This window comes from Abramis brama (assembly GCF_963993115.1).
Source record: "Abramis brama genome assembly, chromosome: 23".
NCBI lineage: Eukaryota > Metazoa > Chordata > Actinopteri > Cypriniformes > Leuciscidae > Abramis > Abramis brama.
In genome coordinates, this window is record NC_139985.1 from 12,101,370 (window position 1) to 12,120,998 (window position 19,629).

The window sequence follows — 19,629 nt, forward strand, 5'->3', positions numbered from 1 at the left end:
TCCAGAAACTCACATCACTTTATTTAGAAAATTTAATGTTTAAAAATGAAGTGCAAAAATTAATGTCCTCCAATTTATTTTTGTCTAGAAATGTATTTTATTGATTCATACAAATGTAATACAATTTTAAATTAAAAAAGTGAATTAAATTCCCAGAAATTCAAGGTTCTTTATTCATTCATTCATATGTATCATTCACAAATTCCAAAAAGTGAAAGCAATTTCCTGAAGAATTAATACGGACTGTTATATTAATGCTAAAAGCACCATAATTTTAAGATAACAGGGTCCTTTTGAGTTTTTAAGATACCAGGGGCCTTACATACATTGGTTTCCCTTATATATTAATTTATGCTCAAGCTATTATCTTTTTTACGTAATTGCGGACATTGATGTGAAGCCGATTCGATGTCTCTGAAAATATCTCCATTGCCAGAGCCTTTGTCTCTTCTGATCCATTCCAAAGGGCCCGATAAACAGGAAGTGTGTACATTTGTTTCCCCTGTAACCAAAACATGAAAAATCCATCTTTAAAAATAAGTTAAATCGATCTCCATTCATACAATTGATAATTTTATTAGTCCAAAGATCTGAATGAATTATAATGTACAGATTCTAACCTGGCTTGTGAGGAAATTGCGAATATGTTGGAATCCTGGTTTATGTTGGTTCTTTGCAACAATCTGGGCCCATCGCAATTTCAGCTCAGAATTGTTGGACTCAGTAATATGCAAGTAGCACTCCTCTAGCTTCTTTATGTTACCTGTTAATATGGGAATACTTATTTATTTTACAATCTATTTAAAATACTTTTATCCAAAAAAACATTTATCCAAAAACACGAGTTATTTGCACCGTCTGGAAGGGGTGACTTCTCAATGATCTTGTCCAAGAAGTAGACAGTTTGGTAGGTCTTCCATGGTTTTATATCAGTTTTGTTGATGGATTTTAAGTCCAGGTTATGGTTAACCCACATTTCAGCTAACAGCTCTGCTGGTTTCATCAGTGTCTGACCAGCAGAGAGATCAGGGACATATGGAGGCCAACCAGGGACATTGAGCCAGCTGTCAAAATCCAGACCTAACAAAGCAAATGAGAACAAAAAAGCTGAAGACAAAAGGCCGTCAGCCTGAACAGTATAGATTCAGAATATCCTTTGTGATTTTATAACAAAAAAATGCTACTAATGGTCCTTTTCCGCACCCTCAATTTTGTGGACATTCTTCTCTTTCAGGTCTGGGAAATACTCCAGGTAGAACTCCAATGCATCCTCCGCCAACACACTTCTGAACTTGAACTTTTCCACATAAGCCTTGAAGAGACACAATTGCTGTTTTCTCATCTACAAATTTTCATTCATATATACTGCCAATCAAAAGTTTAGGTCAGTAAGATAAAAAAAGAAAAAGAAATTACTACTTTTAATCAGCAAGGATGCATAAAATAAAAAGATTTTTAACAGTGTTAAAAAAAGCTGTTCTTTAGAACTTTCTATTAAAGAATCCAAAGAAAAATGATCATGGTTTCCACAAAAATATTGTGCAAATATAAAGCAGCACAACAATTTCCAACATTTTTAATAAAGAATTATTTATTGGGCACCCAATAATTAATGATCCTTCATATGATATGGTACTATTGGTAACTTAAACTATTAAACATTTTTGTTAATTGAAATAAAGTTGTAATAAAATATTAGATGATAAAATTAGAAATGCCTTCCTTGTTGAACTGATAATAAAAATAAAAAAGCTAAATCTGAAATAAAAAAATAAACCTAAGTAGAAATATTTAAAAAGAACAAAAACTAATACAAATGACAAAATTATAAATAAAAAAAATAAAAAAATAAAAAAAATTATATATATATATATATATATATATATATATATATATATATATACACAAAAATAAAAGCTAATGAAAATAAAATAAAACAAATAGTATATAAATAAAATAACAATTCACTGAAGACTGGAAAAATTGCTGCTGATAATTCAGCTTTGCCATTACAGGAATAAATAAATTAGATTCTGTTAAGTTAATCTGTACCCTATATATCTCCAATAAAAAAAATTATAATATATATATATATATATATATATATATATATATATATATATATATATATATATATATATATATGTATATATATATATAAAAAAGAGTATTTAAAAAAATATTAAAACTGAAAAGAGTTGTTTTAAATTGTAATTAATATTTCAAAATAATTGTTTTATTTACACAAACAGCCTTATAGTGAGCATAAGAGACTTAACATTTAAAAACCTTACTGACTCCAAACTTTCGAACAGTAGTATGTATATATGTACAGTATATACATATATTTTTATACATATATTTTTATTTATTATTTTTTATTCTTATTAAAAACATTTTCTGTAGGCTTATTGTTCCAGTGACCTTGAGGAATGCGTCAAAGCGTGACTGATCTCCTGTGAGGTGGGCCAGGTAGGAAACAAAGCAGAAGCCTTTCTCATAGGGCGTGTCATTATAGGTATCACTAGGATCGACACCTACGTAAAAACACAGAGGCAGTAACAACCTATTCTTCACAATTTGTGATAAATAATGACCAAGTAGTGTGAGACTGCTATTTTTATTCAGCTTACAATGTCAAATGAAATAGACAATAAACTAGTGGTGTCCTACAGTACCTGGTTCGATCTTAACCCGTAGTTTATTGAGAGGATGGTCCTCTCCAGTGTTGTCCATGTGCTGACGTAGAAGAGCTTTACCAGTTGCCGCCTCCAGACATGTATCAGCCTCTCCTGCGAAAAAAAATGGCACTCTTTAAAGGTGCTCTAAGCGATGCCGGGAGTCATAACTTCTTGTTGACTTTCGAATTGTTGTCAAACAAAACGGAGGCTAGCTAGACCCTCCCTCCTCCTCATCCCGTCTCCTCCCTCCTCCCCTCTCCCCTCCCTTCTGGCATAAAGGAAAGTCAAAGTAGTCACTAACTTACAAACAAAGTTAAGTTTTACTGATACTTCATTCAATGTGTAATGTCGCCAAGTTAGATAAATGCTTTTATATATTGCAGAACAGAATGCAGAAAAAGAGAAACATTATCTTAAAATCGTTTCGCCACCTGAGGTTATAGCTCCCATACAAGGACGCAATAATAACAAGATAACGTTAGTTTCGCGTTTCCCAGTGAGCATAAACAACGGCGGCGTCGTAAACAAATTTAGTCAAAGTTGTTAATAGCCTATAAATGAACATTCAAATTCATAACAAACCGTGGGTGAAAACAATCATTCACACAAATTTGTTTTGTGAAACACACAAATTTGTTTTGTGAAAATGTTTTTAATAATAATAAAAAATAAAAAATAAAAATATATGTATAAAAATATATGTATATACTGTACATATATACATACTACTGTTCGAAAGTTTGGAGTCACTGTGAATTTGTTTGATCATTTACAATAGAGATTGATCGCTAGCTGCTAGAAACATAGGCCTATATGTTGTATTCACCAAAGTTAACGCTGACTGCATAGTTCTAGTTAATTACATCCTTGTGTTGGTTTGGCGAACATGAACGTCAGTTTAGAAAGAAAAATTGATTTACCTGTTCTGCAAAAACAGAGCAACTGAATGTCGGATTGGAAGCCCTTCTGCCGGCGGAGTTCTTGCCACCTTTCAGAGGTTTTTCCGATGTAAAGTCGGTACTTCGCGCGTTCCTTATCCTCGTCCCTTATCCTTGTCCCTCTTCTTTGCAATTTGTTCATCGGAACGTCGTCTCTTTGGTCGTGTGTCGGCCATAATTAAAACTTCCCTCTTCATGCTTCTCTATCCTCCACACACCCCCTCCATGTGCACGCGCACTAACCCCCCAGACCCCGCCCTCAAATACTTCTTGTCGGTGATTGGCTGGAGCACTGTTTGTTGTGTTTCGTGGTGCAGGTGAGCCCAGTTTGTTTTTGTTGCCGTTTGTGGAGCCTATGGTATCTACAGAGAACGCGTTTTTTTTACAGTGTGTTCAGGGAACAGGCAGCTAGCGGATAGTGAGGAGATGTTTGCTGTATGTGACAAAAATGTTTTGGCCTAAAAAACGTGTGGCATCACTTAGAGCACCTTTAATGAACTCTTTATTAGTGAATCACTTTAAGGGGTTAAATAATGTAAAGCATACCATACAGCTCCTTGCAAACTCTGCGTTGAGCGTACATCGTGAAGCCCTCGTTCAGCCAGAAATCACCCCAGGTGGCGTTGGTGACGAGGTTTCCAAACCAGCTGTGACAGATCTCGTGTACAATGACATCAGCAAGAGAGCGATCGCCGACCAGCAGACAGGGCGTGACGAAGGTCAGGCAGGGGTTCTCCATCCCACCGAAAGGGAAAGATGGAGGCATGAACAGCACATCATATCTACACAAGTACAACAAATAAAGACACACATTTATTATAAAATAGTTTTCTGAATAAAAGTTATCTTCGGATTCTATTAAGCCACTTTAGATAGATCAATCAGAATAGAGTGGTGCAGGGATGACGTATTTTTGTAGGCCAAAACCAGTAAACAATTTAGCATTTTAACACTTCCGGTTCCATCGTCCAGAGGTCAGTAGGTTTTTTGAATGGGTTTTTGGTTAAATGGTTGAAATAAGGTCTGCGGTGAACACAAGCTCCAGATATTTTCATGTTTTATTTACAATACAAAATACTTCAGTAACTCTTGTGAATTGTTTTTGTTTTTACTTGTCTTGTAAAAGGGACATTAAACATCAAAACTTTAAGGGAAAATGTTTTTAATGGAAGTGAAGCGATGCAACTGATGCTGGAAAGTCACGTGCCAGTAACAACATGTAGTACGTCTGAATTTTTATTCATACTACCCATCTTCATATTATATAGAGAATATTTTTTTAATGAACATGAAGTAAATTTAAATTAAAATGCAGTACCGACTTGGTATGCGATTTCGGATGCAGTGTGAAAGAGTTGTTGGAAGCTTGGTGATGGTGACGTTGAAGTCATGCGACCGTGGTGTAGTTCAGTTATAGCCTATGTTTATAATACACAAGGGCTCTGTCCGAAATCACCCACTAAACCCTTAAATAGGGCACAATTTGAGGGGACAGCCATTTGTAGTGGTGTCAAAACAATAGTGGACGTTATCGAGTACACTCATTCAATCCCACAATAACGAGTGTACAACTTATGTACGCTCAATGGCTAGAGAATTCCCATAATGCACAGTGAGAGTCACAACCCTGTAAGACTGGAAAAACCGGAAGAGAGGGCAACTCTCTGAGAAAACAAAGGAAATTAACAATTGAACTCTCTCTTGTGAAGTTAGCATCACCATTTGAGATGCAAGTCTCACCTCAGAATACTAATCTATCTAGAATCTATTTCCCTCTTCCCCCACTCCTTCTCTCTCATGCTGAGATCACCAAAATTCACCCAAAAATCTATATGGTTTAATGTAAATAATTATCATACAGTATTACACATGTTCGGTATCATTTGAAATGTCTCAGTGGGACTGGTACAAAGGTCTCATTCCCACAGAAGTAGACCAAAAGGTAATAAAGTTCTTAAGAGTTTAGAGATAACTTGCACACAGAGGAGGGTGGCTCTTCCAGGCAAATGGCATTCTGCTCCCCTAAGGTGTAAACTCTGAATGCAAATTCCCATTGTTAGCAAATGTTTCCATGTGAAAGAAGTTTCTGTCTATATAAAGAAATGCAGCATGAGGCTCAGGGCGATTTGTAACTCAAATTAGCCTGTGATGCTGAGTGTATGCAAAACACTTCGCATCATGTATTTTATAATGTCAGGTTCGCATTTTCTCTCTTTATTCCAGAGCATTTGATGTTTTCTATTTATTATCTTTGAACTGATTATGAAATTGGCATGATACATTTACCTGACATAATAAATTTGATTTTGAATTTACATTTGATTTTATTCCGACCGACTCTGAAATTGTTTTCCCAAGTAGATTAAACGGATTCGTATGTTACTGCAAGTTTTGCGTCAGATTAGTGACGATTAATATTTGGCACTAATTCAAGTGTACGTGTTTGGCAAAGACAAGAAGTGAATTTCTGTTTAGGGCAGTGAATGCTGCTTGACCAATCTAAATCTGGGTGTCTTACCTCTGTTTTAATTTAATGTTACTTTAGATAAGTGTAGGAAACCACGACATGGCCAATCCAAAGCTATTATAAGACAAGTAAAGTTGGTTGTAAACGTTACTTTAATTTCAAGTGTATGCAATCACATGGGCTATACCAAAGTATCTTTGATTGTGTAAACGTGAATGCGACCAATCTCAGGTATATAGCAATTACCTCTGTTTAGTGACCAAAGCTGGTGAGATTGTGATCGTGAGACCCACGTTAAAAAAGGCATGAGGACCTCTGAGCGACATGGCTTCCTAATATGAACCTTTTACAGTCTAAGATATGAACGGGTAAAATACAAGTTAAGAGTTAAAAAGATCAAATCAAATGTATTGCTAAACTATTATATAATTGACCAATAACCAATTGGCAATCTAACTTAAATTTGAGGTAGTGATAAAATGGAGTCAGATAAAAGCTTAAATGGAATTAAATTACTTTGCAATGCGGACACACAGTAACGTGCAGAGACTGATCCAGACAGGCTTACAACCCGAATTAATTCCCGTTTCTGACCAGACGATGACGCCCGTAGCTGAATCATCCATCCATTTCCCAAACAGCTTTTCCAATGTGGCTGCAGAGTAATATCATACAGGTATAAATTCCTTTTTAATTGATTATTAAATTGTTTAATTAAGGTTCAAACACAGTTTCCATGGCAGAGTTATAAATCTATTAATCTTACTGCTGGAGCTGCCAGTTTGCTAAGTTTCAAATAAATATTAACAGCAAGCACAAACTATGCAAAAGCAGCAACCCTTCCGGTGCACTCAGTGTCCGAATTCTCTCACTCGTTTTCATTAACTCCTTCAAGTGGACTATATTAGTGGAGTAATGTAGGGAATAGTGAATGAGGGTATAGGATGCGATTTCGAACACAGCTTAGCTTTTGACTCCTGCGATTGTATTTATACTTCCAAATTAGAAAATAGTTGTGTTCAGTTGTGAAGATTATCCAGATGACCAAAATGTGTAAGAATCATAAGCTTTTGTTGGTCACACACCTTATGTTCTGCAATAATCCAAAAGCCAATGGAAAAATCCTATTTTTTTCAGGGTGATGCTAACTTCTGGGTGGGCCTACAAAAATATGTCATCCCTGCACCCCTCTGTTAGGAAGCGTCTCCCACCTTCCCCAAACATAGGATCCAAACAGTTTCTCTCCCACAGACAGGAACTCTTCGATCACGTTATCATACTCTTGCTTGGCTGCCTGCAGTAAACAAGGCTCGGTCCAAACACGTGTCCTGAAAATGGTGTTAAAAGTCAGAAATGTTTATCATAACAATAATAATTATTACTATTTAAATGTTTACTTTATAATAGGGTCTACTTATAATGTTAGTAAAAGTATTTTTGCACCAAAAACACAGTTTTCCATGAACATTTTCAGCCACTGCAGTTTAGTTTCAATAAATGTTTTTTTTTGGGGGGGGTGGGGGGGGGTAACTTTAGAGCAATAACTTTATTCCTTGTGATATGATCCCTTTGTGGTGTTGTATTACAAATTTATAAAATGTTACATCTAGGTTTCAATACAATAGTATAAACTGAGAAAGTTCTGTACACTGTGTTTTACATTTTGAGGCATAGATGATGAGATTCAAAGAAGATTAAGTATTAAGTAATAAGATTAAGATTAAGCAACCCAGGTGTCTGACATTAACTTTTTGTCTTCATGCACCTCCTGAACAGTGTCATTGTCCCAAGTTAAGCTATGATAATGTGAAGGTATGGGAGATACTGTCAGGCTGATTGGATTAGTATCTATGCATTTGAATGACACGGTCATGTTGATGAGATCAGGGCTGGAGGAATTCCGGTTACGAGCTGACTCCTGTACTTCATTGACATGCTTTGTTCAGAGTGTCTCCACCTCTATGTCCTCTATGTAAATCCCTCCCCCTTAAAATGTATATAAACTACAATGTCTACTGCCCTAGTCAGACTTGATGACTGCAGCTACCAACAGCTCGTGTTCTCAATAAAGAATCCTGCTGAAGAAACAACCAAGTCTCCTGGTCTTCACTTCTGAGTTTCCAGTGGTAAAGGATTTGGGATGTTTTTACCTGGGTCCCACCTCGGCAGACTGCAGGTCTCCTACTGCCAGTGCTACCAGGTAAGAGGGAATGGGATGCTCCATAGTGAACAGGAAAGCGCTGTCTCCTTTCCTCTGCTCCCATTTACTAGCGCTCATAACTGCTGTGAAGCCATCAGGCACCTGATAAGAAGAGGGAGGACCATCAAAGTAAGAAACTACCGTGTTTATGAGACAGTACAAAGGGCAATGATAAGAAATAAACTCTGAGCCTTGTCATAGGCTAGAGAAAACCCTTGTGCTCTTTTTTTAAAAGAAGTCACTCACCAAAGCTGCATTTACTTGACCAAGAACACAGTTAAAACAGTAATATTGTGAAATATTACTACAATTTGAAATAACTGTTGAAATAACAGATGCTGAATTTTCAGTCTCATTACTCCAATCTTCAGTGACACATGATCCTTCAGAAATCATTCTGATATGCTGATTTGATGCTCAAGAAACTTTTCTTATTGTTGAAAATATTATTTTGGAAACCATGAAACTTATTTTTTTTTTCAGGATTTTTTGATGAATATCAAAAGATCAGCATTTATTTGAAATCGAAATATTTTGTAACAGTATAAATGTTTTTGCTGTCACTTTTGATCAGATTAATGCATCATTGATGAATAAAACTAATAATTTCTAATGTATATTAAAAAAATTAGAACCCAACTTTTTCAATCCAATCAATTCCTGATTAATCAAATCAAGTGGAATCCTATTGGAATCCATGGCCCAATGGCCTCACCTGAACTGCTGCTGAGTAGGTGCTCTTGACTGCTGGAGTATCAAAGCAAGGGAAGAAGGAGCGATTGAGAACAGCCTGGCCTTGAGTGAAAACATAAGGCTTGAGCTTTCCCGCTGTCTGCTCTGGTTCCAGCCAACACACCTAAAAGAAGATACATGCGTTTGGTGAAACATTACCTGCACAACAGCCGAGTAAGTGCTCTTTGTCATGGGCGTATAGAAGCCGGGAAACAGGCTGCGGTTCAGGACAGGGAACCCAGATGTGTACAAGAATGGCAGTGTCTTCTCAGCCGTCTGCACTGGGTCCAGCCATGACATCTACAGAGAAGTATTTTGTGTTTCCACCACGGAATGAAAAAAATAAACGTAATAACTTTAAAATAATTTTATTTTACAATTCTGACTTATTTCTCAGAATTGCGAGAAGCAAATTTTTTTTCTCGTAATTGAGTTCTTACAATTTTCTTGCAGTTGGGAACTTGTATCTCACAATCAATTCATACTTTATAACTCGCAATTATGATTTTATCTCACAATTCTGAGGGGGAAAAAGTCAGAATTGCGATATTATATATAAACTCACAATTTTGAGTTTTTTCTCTCACAATTCCGAATTTAAAACTCACAATTCTGAGGGTTTTTTCTCACAATTCCGAGTTTATAACTCACAATTCTGAGGGTTTTTTTCTCACAATTCCGAGTTTATAACTCACAATTCTGAGTTTTTTTCTAACAATTTCGAGTTTATAACTAACAATTCTGAGGGTTTTTTTCGTTGGTTTTTTTTATTTTTATCGTGAGATATTTAAATTCAGAATTGCGATAAACTCGCCATTTAAAACAGTAATTGAGAGTTTATTTCTCACTATTATAGGCTATAAATACAATCTCAATTTTTCATCGCAATTTCAAGTTTATAACTCGCAATTCTGACTCTTCTCAGAATTATGAGATACATTTTATAAAGTCAGAATTGCGAGATAAAATGTTGCAATTACTTTTTATTTATTTTATTCCGTGGGGGAAACAAACCATAGTGATGCTTCCTTGCTTGCTTTTACAATAAATGAATGAAATTTACCATCTGAAGGCCTAAAGTGAGTCTGGAAGACCGCAAGGAGAACAGATTCAGAAAGAGAAACCAAAGGATTCTTCCTTCTAGGTCTCATGACAAATGAATAAGTTTCAGCTTTGATATTGAAGCTCAGCTCGTCCTGAACTTTCAAAATGGAAATGATTATGAAAAAAAAAAAAAAAAAAAAGTACAGTTTTTCTTGCTTACCCCTGGTCCATCAGAAGCTGTATATTTGATTGCAAGCTGAAGTTTGTCTTCTGAGTTGAAAGTTGTGGGAAACCTCACGACGAGCGTGGTCCCATAACTGGTGAAGTCACGAATCAGAAATTCTGTGCTGGTCCAGTCACGTTCATTTCGACTGAATGTGATTTCATGCAGGGACAGAGTTGAATGAATATCTAGCTGTAACTCACTCTGACTATCCTGAATGCATTGCAGCTGTAATGTTTCGGTGCCTGATATGGTTTTCTTTTCAAAATCCACTTTAAGATCGAGATGAAAATGATCTATTTTAAACTGTCGGAAACTAGAGGAGGTAGCGACGTCTTCGGCTGTGTCTGAATACAGCGTAAATGTTTTATCCATTGTCCTACTACTGGCACAAATCTACAACAATAGATCTGACAGGCTACAGCAAAACACCGGCAAACGGTGGTCAATCTGAGATTCGTTTAGAAACGGCAAGTGAACTGTAGTCAATCAATCCACTCGCTGGAAGACGAATAGGTATAGCATGTGGACTGGATTTACGCAGCACTAGCCTGCGTTATTGCAGCGCAGTGTTGTTTGTCATGAAGTCATGGCAGGTGACCAATAAAATAAATCTGAAAAATCTCACTGGCGCCTACTACTGAAATGCTACCAGTTAACAACAGTCTATGGTTAACAACTATTATGTTATTCATGACACAAACCACGTTTTTCTCAAGTAGGTGCACGAGGGCTCAGAGAGTCACTCTTTTGAGCCCCAATATTATCCGTCTGCAGTCCCGAAGGCCGCATTTTCAGGACCCCAGTTCTAGGACCCTAGTTTTTTGCGGACAGCGGGGTTTTTGTGACTCCTACAGAGTCGGAGAACCGCAGTCCCAGTAACGCAGTTCCAGGACCCTAGTTTTGGAGGACCGAAAAAAGTGCCACCAAGGCAGTATTTCCATCCAGTTTTAACTACATTAGAGTTTTAGAGTTTTTATTTTAAAGTTTTATTACACCCAAATACTACTTTATTGCAATTAAACCTGGTTCCTAGGAATGTTGAGAAATGATTGGGTCTAAGTAGCATAATATAACAACTCAAGTAAAATAAACAAGGAATCATGTTATATAGTCTTTTCAGTCACTAGATTGACCACATTTTCAAGTACAGAGGGAAGACAAGGATGACTCTTTGGGCAGATTTAAGATTGTGTATATTTTACAAAATAATATATAACAACTGAACTTGAACACACAAAAACAAATTTGTTCATGACGTGAACGACTGTCAGGTTTTGCATAGACGAAGCAGACAGAATGGTAAGTTACAGTAAATGCTTTAATTTGCAGAATGGATCGGTACAGCGAAACAGGTGAGTAAACAGTAAGTTAAATTTCAGATGATAGCTTAACTGAAGTGTAACCAAGTCTCTCTCTCTTTCTCTTGCAGATGATGATGGAGTTCCTTAGAAGACGGAATGGTGACTGGCTGAGAAGATCGGGATCGAAGGTAGGTATACAGGTAGCCTAAGTATGGCAGAGAGTCTGTGTCATGTATAGACAAGATCAGACAATGACTGAATGTTTGTAGCAGGTATATATGGGTGAACTGATGATGAGGTCCAGGTGACGGTGATTAGTAATCAGGTGACAATGAGCGTGTGAATGACTGAGTGGGCGGAGTGAGGGAATGAGTGGAAGGAGATGGTGATGGAATCCTGACAACGACGTAGACAGAACTTCATGGACAACATCATCACTGACTTCTAAGAGAGAGAAAGAGAAGTGAATTAAATAAGGAACATTTAGTTGAACATGTTCTACTCTCTAATTTTAAATTTCATATTTAAAAGATCTTAGTTACCACAGAGTGCACACACATATACGATACAAAAATAATGATATCAATCTTCATACCAATTAATGTTCATAATACTATAAATGCATACTGTTCAAAGATTTGGAAAAAAATGATTTTGATGTTGTGGGAACAAAGGTTCTAGAAACACTCATGTCAATAAGGCCCATCTAAACTGAGAAAAAAAAATAATAGAGAGAGATGCAAGAAATCTGAATAGAAATAACATATTATTGACACGACTTTTCCTGACCATATAAAGCACACATTGTGATGTATGCAGCAGCACTACCTACCACCTGGATGCTCTCACCTCTTTTCACAATTGTCCCTTCTTGGATTGTTACGTGTTTCTTGAAAAACATTTTTAAGTTAATTTCATATAAATAAATAGACATAAATTAGGCCTAAGCCTAGTACTTAACCTATTTATTTATTTATTTATTTATTTATTTATCTTTTGTCATACTATTGCCTACCTTGAGCTGTGTCCTTGAAAGCACTTCATATAGAGTACAGTACACAGTAAATGACACAATCTAACACGTGGTATTTTAACAGTCAATTATTATGATGGCCTCTCTGTTATGTCTGACTATTAAAATGTCATATGTCTCAACAAACATTATAAAACCATGTCATAATGAAGAGACGTACTCATAACATGTATTGTGGGTAACGTTAAACAGGCTGACTGTGAGCACGTGACAGTGAAAACATTACGATTATTTTAACTGAATTAAAATGGAAAAACAATGAGTAATTAACAAGCTTTCAGAACGAACACGCTACAGTTTATTGTGCTGTCAGTAAGTCAACACAGGCTTACATGCAACAGTTCTATGAATGTGCTAACAATTCATTTTACAGCATTAGAGGCTAATATATGATTGTAACGTTTGATCAGGCACCAGTCCATCAGAGGGAGCCATCACCTGAATATTGAACTCTGTTACTTCCTGTTCCTGCCACATCATTTCCTGTCTTGTCATTTCCTGTCACCCTGTATTTAAGCCATGTGCTATCACTGCCTTATTGCGAAGTATTGCCAGTTCTCTGCCTTACTAAGCGTTCTACCATTCTCTTCTGATGATTACAGTTATGACCATTGTTTTGCCTTTTGACTCATGCTTTTGGATTGCTGTTTTTTGGATTTGTCTGCTATTGGATTGTTTTACCTGTGCTTCGACCAAGGCCTGTGACCTGACTACGAGTTGTGACTATTGTTTGGATTTTATGTTCAGATCCTTTAATAAAGACCCGGTTATGGATTCTACTCAGCCTACATCCTCCTTACAATGATGGCTATGCATTCAAGACTATTTAGCAAATCACCATCACGTTGGCTACGTTAACCAATGAAATGCATCACAATTGTTTTTAAAGTTAAACAAATAAAAATTGATTCACATTTGATACTCACATTCTGACTGTCATCCATCTTCGCTGATCCTCTAATTCGGTAGGTGGCGTTGTCACTAAAAACCATAGACAGTAAAAGAAATGGACACAGTGTATGTGGATTGTAATTCTATTGGATTCAACGGATAAAAGTGAAGTCAAATAGAATCAATCACTTCCTGATGGCTGACCGTAATGCGCAGACTCAAACTGAGCTTGACAACGTAGATGTGACGCGAGCAACCCGTCTGTCATCTAGTAGCTATGCTAAGAGAAATCTGAATAAAGATTTCGCTGTCAAAGTGACGCCAGAATGAATGGGAGTCAATGGAATGCTAACAGCAGGTGATGGTCTGCTAATCAATGGCGGTGCCCAGGGAAGCTTCAATTTTCTCCGAATGATTGCCCCCCTGGCAAAACCGGAGGCTGCATTTTCAGGACCCTAGTTCTAGGACCCTAGGTTTTTTAGCAGGGGGGCAATCATTCAGAAAAAATGATACAACTAGGCTACTAGTTGACTCAAAACTGAAAAGACGCCATTTTATCATGAGATCCCACCCCCTATGGGCGGGTTGAAAACATGCGGAACAAGCTCCTACTACTGGCTTTAGTCTCTAGCCTCTGGCCAAAAAAGCCTCCGATGACGCTAAATGACGATGTTTGCGACATCAGAGTTTTTTTTTTCAGACACACAATACAGAAATCTCTCGTCTCAGGGGGACATGAGGAAGGGAAGCACGGTCATTTGAAAATACTACCGGGTTTCTACTGATACAAAATTTAATGCTAATCAGTGACGTATCACTTTAAATGGTCCTGAAAAAAATAGTCACACTTGTGCTCCTAAGGGTCAATGGGAAACGAATTTCTAGTGGAAACTTTTGGTACTGCGGCCAAATAAAATCTTACTGAAAGCTCATTTTTATAGATAAAGCACTAATTTTGAACACAACTTGTTTAGATTTATAAAACGGTTAGTTCCAATCCTTGATTCTGATTGGTCAAAAGCTGTGCTTTATTCACGATAAAACACGGCTATGACCGCTTCACCCAACGGTTCTATTTATCACTGCGCCCTTAGCAACACCCTTAGCAACCACATCTATCTATAAATTACAGAAACGTCTGTCTGTCTGTCTGTCTGTATGTCTGTCTGTATGTCTGTCTGTCTGTATGTCTGTCTGTTTGTCTGTCTATGTGTGTGTCTGTTAACCACATATCTTTTGAGAGAAGGGGTCTCGGGGAACATCTTAGGAACATTTGTCTTTGTTTCTAGTTTTGTTTGTTTGACCTTGGACTTCATTGGTCATGTGTTTACTATTTCTCATTTTTATGTCCTCATTTTTTATTTATTTATTATTGTTATTTGTGTTCCTCTTAGTCCTTGACCTTGTGCAATGCTAGTCATGTGGTTGTTTTTCTGTCATGTCACTTGTGGGGTTCGTGTTGGGTGGGGTGGGGTTGAGCATTGTGAGCTGGTGTGTGTGTGTTGTTGTGTTTTGTTGTGCTGTCTTTGACCGTGATATTTGCTCTGCTGTTTTGGTTCTTTTTTGCTTTGATGTACTGGAGGACCCCCTCGAAAACGAGATGTTTCATCTCAAGGGGTTAATCCTCGCAATAAAGATATGTTAATAAATAAATATCTCTCGAACCGTGAGTCCGATGGATTTCAAATTCGACAGGTGTCTTGCCACGGGCACGAGTAAGTGCAGTGCCAAGTTTGACGTTGTTTGGATGAGAAATGCTAAAGATATTGGTAAATATATAATTTTTAAAAGGTTGTGGTTTAAAAATAAACATTCTGACATAAACACTCAGTCAGCTACACTGTTTACTTCTGAATATTATATTTTGGTTCCAGAACGTGATAAATCCATTTTGATTAATTTGAGTAAAAATGTGTTTTCTTTACCAAGAAAGTGGCAAGATGAAAACCACTATTTTCTGTTTCAAACTTTCACATAGCATCTTTAGGTTATAATAACATAAAAAATTTAAATCCAGATTTTGATTTTCAAAGATTTATTATAAAAACAGATTATTTTCCCCCAAAAATGCAATAAATTCATGACACTTTTTTTTCCAAAATGCAATTAATCCATTGAATCAATATAAAAGTTATTTTTTACCATATTGAAATCAGCCATCGCTAATATCTCCTGAACTTTTTTGACGGTGATCAGCTCACAAAAACTGATTTTGCACGGGCACTTTGCACTGCTCCCTGAATCAACGCGCTTATTCATTTGTCGATGTAAACTGAATCTATAAGTCAGCTATGCTGTTTACTTCTGAATATTATATTTCATTCTGGTGCGCTTAACTTTATCGCTGCTGTGTAATAGTAGCCTATGTTATTCACCAACTAAACATATCCTATTCACTGCGTTCACAGTCTCTTTCACGGGCATCATTTGTAGTTGCCTATTCACAAAATGTTTCCTCAAGCATAGCGTTTTCTCATAGCGTTTTCTCATAGCGAGTTCACTGTGTGCTTTCTACCATGCACAAATAAAAATGTCACTTAACTTTTGCTGTGTAATTGTAACAATGTGCACTCAAACACCAAACCAACAATGACTAAAAACACACTTAAAAACTGATTTTGCACGGGCATTTTGCACTAGTACTGTAATAAATGTATAAATACACATTTATTATTACATTGTAATAAAGGTATAATTACACAATGTATTATTACACTGAATAAAGGTATAATTTCACAATGTATTATGGCACTGTAATAAAGGTATAATAGCACAATGTATTACATTGTCATAAAGGTATAATTTCACAATGCATTATTACATTGTAATAAAGTTATAATTTCACAATGTATTATTACATTGTAATAAATGTATAATAACACAATGTATTATTACACTGTAATAAAGGTATAATAACACAATGTATTGTTACACTGTAATAAAAGTATAATTACACAATGTATTATTACACTGTAATAAAGGTATAATAACACAATGTATTATTACATTGTAATAAAGGTATAATAACACAATGTATTATTACACTGTAACAAAGGTATAATAACACAATGTATTATTATACTGTAATAAATAAATACACATTTATTATTACATTGTAATAAAGGTATAATAACACAATGTATTGTTACACTGTAATAAAGGTATAATAGCACAATGTATTACATTGTCATAAATGTATAATTTCACAATGTATTATTACATTGTAATGTATAATAACACAATGTATTATTACACTGTAATAAAGGTATAATAACACAATGTATTGTTACACTGTAATAAAGGTATAATAAAACATTTATTATTACGTTGTAATAAAGGTATAATAACACAATGTATTATTACACTGTAATAAAGGTATAATAACACAATGTATTATTACACTGTAATAAAGGTATAATTACACATTTATTATTACATTGTAATAAAGGTATAATTTCACAATTTATTATTGCACTGTTATAAAGGTATAATTTCACAATGTATTACATTGTCATAAAGGTATAATAGCACAATGTATTACATTGTCACAAAGGTATAATAACACAATGTATTATGTAAGGGTTAATGCCCGACGAGGTGTCCATTATCAGGTATTAATGGACGACGGCGAGGCGTGAACCGTCCTCCGTTGCGCGTCGGTTGCATAATTGTTGCATAATTCTGCTACGGGTGGCCATCTAGGGGTGCAAAAATTACAGGTGAAGGTGAAAGACCGGTTTTATTGGCCCGGGTGGTTCGAAGATGTAAAGAGGTGGTGTAGAGAATGTACAGAATGTGCATCTCGTAAATCTTCAGCGCTGAACGTTCGTGGCCCTTTGCAGCCCTCTTTGGTTTCTCGACCTTTTGAACGTGTAGCGGTAGACATCTTGGGCCCTTTGCCTTTAACAACAGAGAAGAATATTCTAGTAATTGGGGATTATTTCTCGAAGTGGACAGAAGCGGCCGCGCTTCCAAACCAAGAAGCCGCATCCATAGCTAAAGTTTTGGTGCAGGAGTGGGTGTGTAGATTTGGGGTCCCACGCAGTATTCATTCGGATCAAGGTCGAAACTTTGAATCAAAGTTATTTACAGAGTTGTGTGGCTTGCTGCAAATGCATAAAACAAGAACTACAGCCTATCATCCGCAGTCAAACTGGATGGTGGAGAGGTTTAATCGTACTTTACTTTCCATGCTGTCCTTGTTTGTGGATAGTAACCAGCAGAATTGGGACGTGCTCCTGCCATACGTTATGATGGCTTATAGAAGCAGTACACATGCTACTACAGGTTTTTCGCCATATAAGGTTCTGTTTGGACGAGAGATTGTTTTGCCTGTGGATGTTGTGCTGGGAGTGGGGGAGACGGAACATTTTGATTCAGCGAATGAGTATGTGGAGAAAATAGCTGAAAGCATGTCTACGGTAGTGGAGGCTGTGAAAGCACATCAACTGAAAGCATCAGGAAGACAGAAACGATTTTTTGATTTAAAGGTTTCCCATCAGTTTTATACAGAAGGGGAATTGGTTTGGGTGAAAAATAAGGCGCGTAAGCGGGGGCTATGTGATGGCGCAGTGGATAAGACACATGCCTTTGGTGTGAGAGACCCGGGTTCGAATCCACTGTGAGACACCAATGTGTCCCTGCGCAAGACACTTAACCCCTAGTTGCTCCAGAGGCGTGCGACCTCTGACATGTATAGCAATTGTAAGTCGCTTTGGATAAAAGCGTCAGCTAAATGAATAAAATGTAAATGTAAATGTCTATGTCCGAAGTTACAAAGGCATTTTTCGGGGCCTTTTGTTGTCATTGAGCAGGTAACAGATGTTTTGTATCGAATATCCCCAAAAGAAAAAGGACTTGAGCGAGTTGTGCATTTTAATCGTCTTAAGCCACACTGTAAAAAATTTCTAACCCTCCCAAATAAAAAATTTCAAGTGACCGATAACATCTAAATTGTTCAATTGGCCCAAGTGCAATTCTTGTTGCAATAGTCTGTTAACATTGGCTCAATGAGAAATAATACGTCAGACTAATTGAAAAATTTAGATGTTATCGGTCACTTGAAATTTTTGACTTGGGGATGTAATTTTTTTTTACAGTGCATATGTTGTTAATCTATTTGCAGGAAGACCGGAGTTGCAGAGTATTGAGAGGGATCGAATGTCGGCTGTGGAAAGGAGAACGTTGCATCCTGACCCTGCGCTACTGGATGATTCTGCACTGCATCCTCCTGACCCTGCGCTACTGGCTGATTCTGCACGGCATCTTGATCCGCTACTTCCTGACCCTGTGCTACTGGCTGATTCTGCACGGCATCCTGATCCGCTACTTCCTGACTCTGCGTTGCCCCCTGATTCTGCGTTGGATGCGGTGATGCCTTCTGTATCCATTCTGTTGCCTGCCCCTACATTGGATATGGCTGCAGCCCTTTCTGGTGATGGCTCTTGTGGGGTTGTACCTATTGAACCGGGAGTTTGTGAGTTGGGATCTGACTCTGGGATAAGTAATGGATTTTCTGAGGGACGTTCGTCATGGGCTAAGAGGATACCAGCTCGATTTTTGGATTGTGATTTATCTGCCTGACTCGAGGACGAGTCCTTTTCATCTGGGGGGGGGGGGCTGGTAGTGTGATGAATCATGGGGGTGATTAATGTACACGCCCCCTCAATCTGAATGAATGGATGCGTCTAATTAAATTAACGTGTACAGCTGATGTGGGAGGAGATGATGATTATTTAAGGATACTCTGAGTACTGTTCGAGAGAGATTCGGGGGAGCTCTCATTTGTGGGGAAACGCTAGACGGCCGCTCAAGATAACTAGTATCTCCGGCGGTGAAGATAGACAGTTAGTGGGGGGTAAATGTGTCAGACAGTTAGGGACACGACGCTGAGCTAGGAGAGCTCTTGCCCAGTGTAACTGAACTGTGCATTAAAGCACCTGGAGAGGCTGATCTTGGCGGAGGAAGGACCGCCCATCTGTGTATCCTTTTTGCTGGACCGTGAGGCCGTCTATCTGTGGACCTTTTTTAGTGTTTTCTTGTTGGACGTGAGTCCGTCCACCTGTGAACTTTGCCTGCACCCACTTTGCCTGACCTGAGTTTGTCTGCTCGGGATG

At 37.2% G+C, this 19,629-nt stretch overlaps 1 protein-coding gene across 2 annotated transcripts; it reads right to left on the minus strand.

Annotated features, from left to right (window-relative positions):
* Positions 1-81: 81 nt before the first annotated feature.
* On the minus strand, positions 82-10,749 carry LOC311074507 (aminopeptidase B-like). 2 transcript variants are annotated; one of them, XM_084101180.1, is made up of 11 exons: positions 10,283-10,749; positions 9,002-9,142; positions 8,237-8,388; positions 7,298-7,414; positions 4,166-4,401; positions 2,679-2,792; positions 2,425-2,537; positions 1,204-1,312; positions 856-1,080; positions 621-763; positions 82-502 (listed from the first exon to the last, which is right to left on the minus strand). In XM_084101180.1, the coding sequence occupies exons 1-11, from the start codon at positions 10,658-10,660 to the stop codon at positions 356-358; spliced, it is 1,875 nt and encodes a 624-aa protein (XP_083957306.1). In that variant the 5' UTR covers positions 10,661-10,749; the 3' UTR covers positions 82-355. The 2 variants fall into 2 exon arrangements, with proteins under 2 accessions (XP_083957306.1, XP_083957307.1); XM_084101181.1 differs by lacking the exon at positions 9,002-9,142 and adding an exon at positions 9,178-9,318 and having other exon boundaries at positions 83-502.
* Between the last annotated feature and the right edge of the window lie 8,880 nt (positions 10,750-19,629).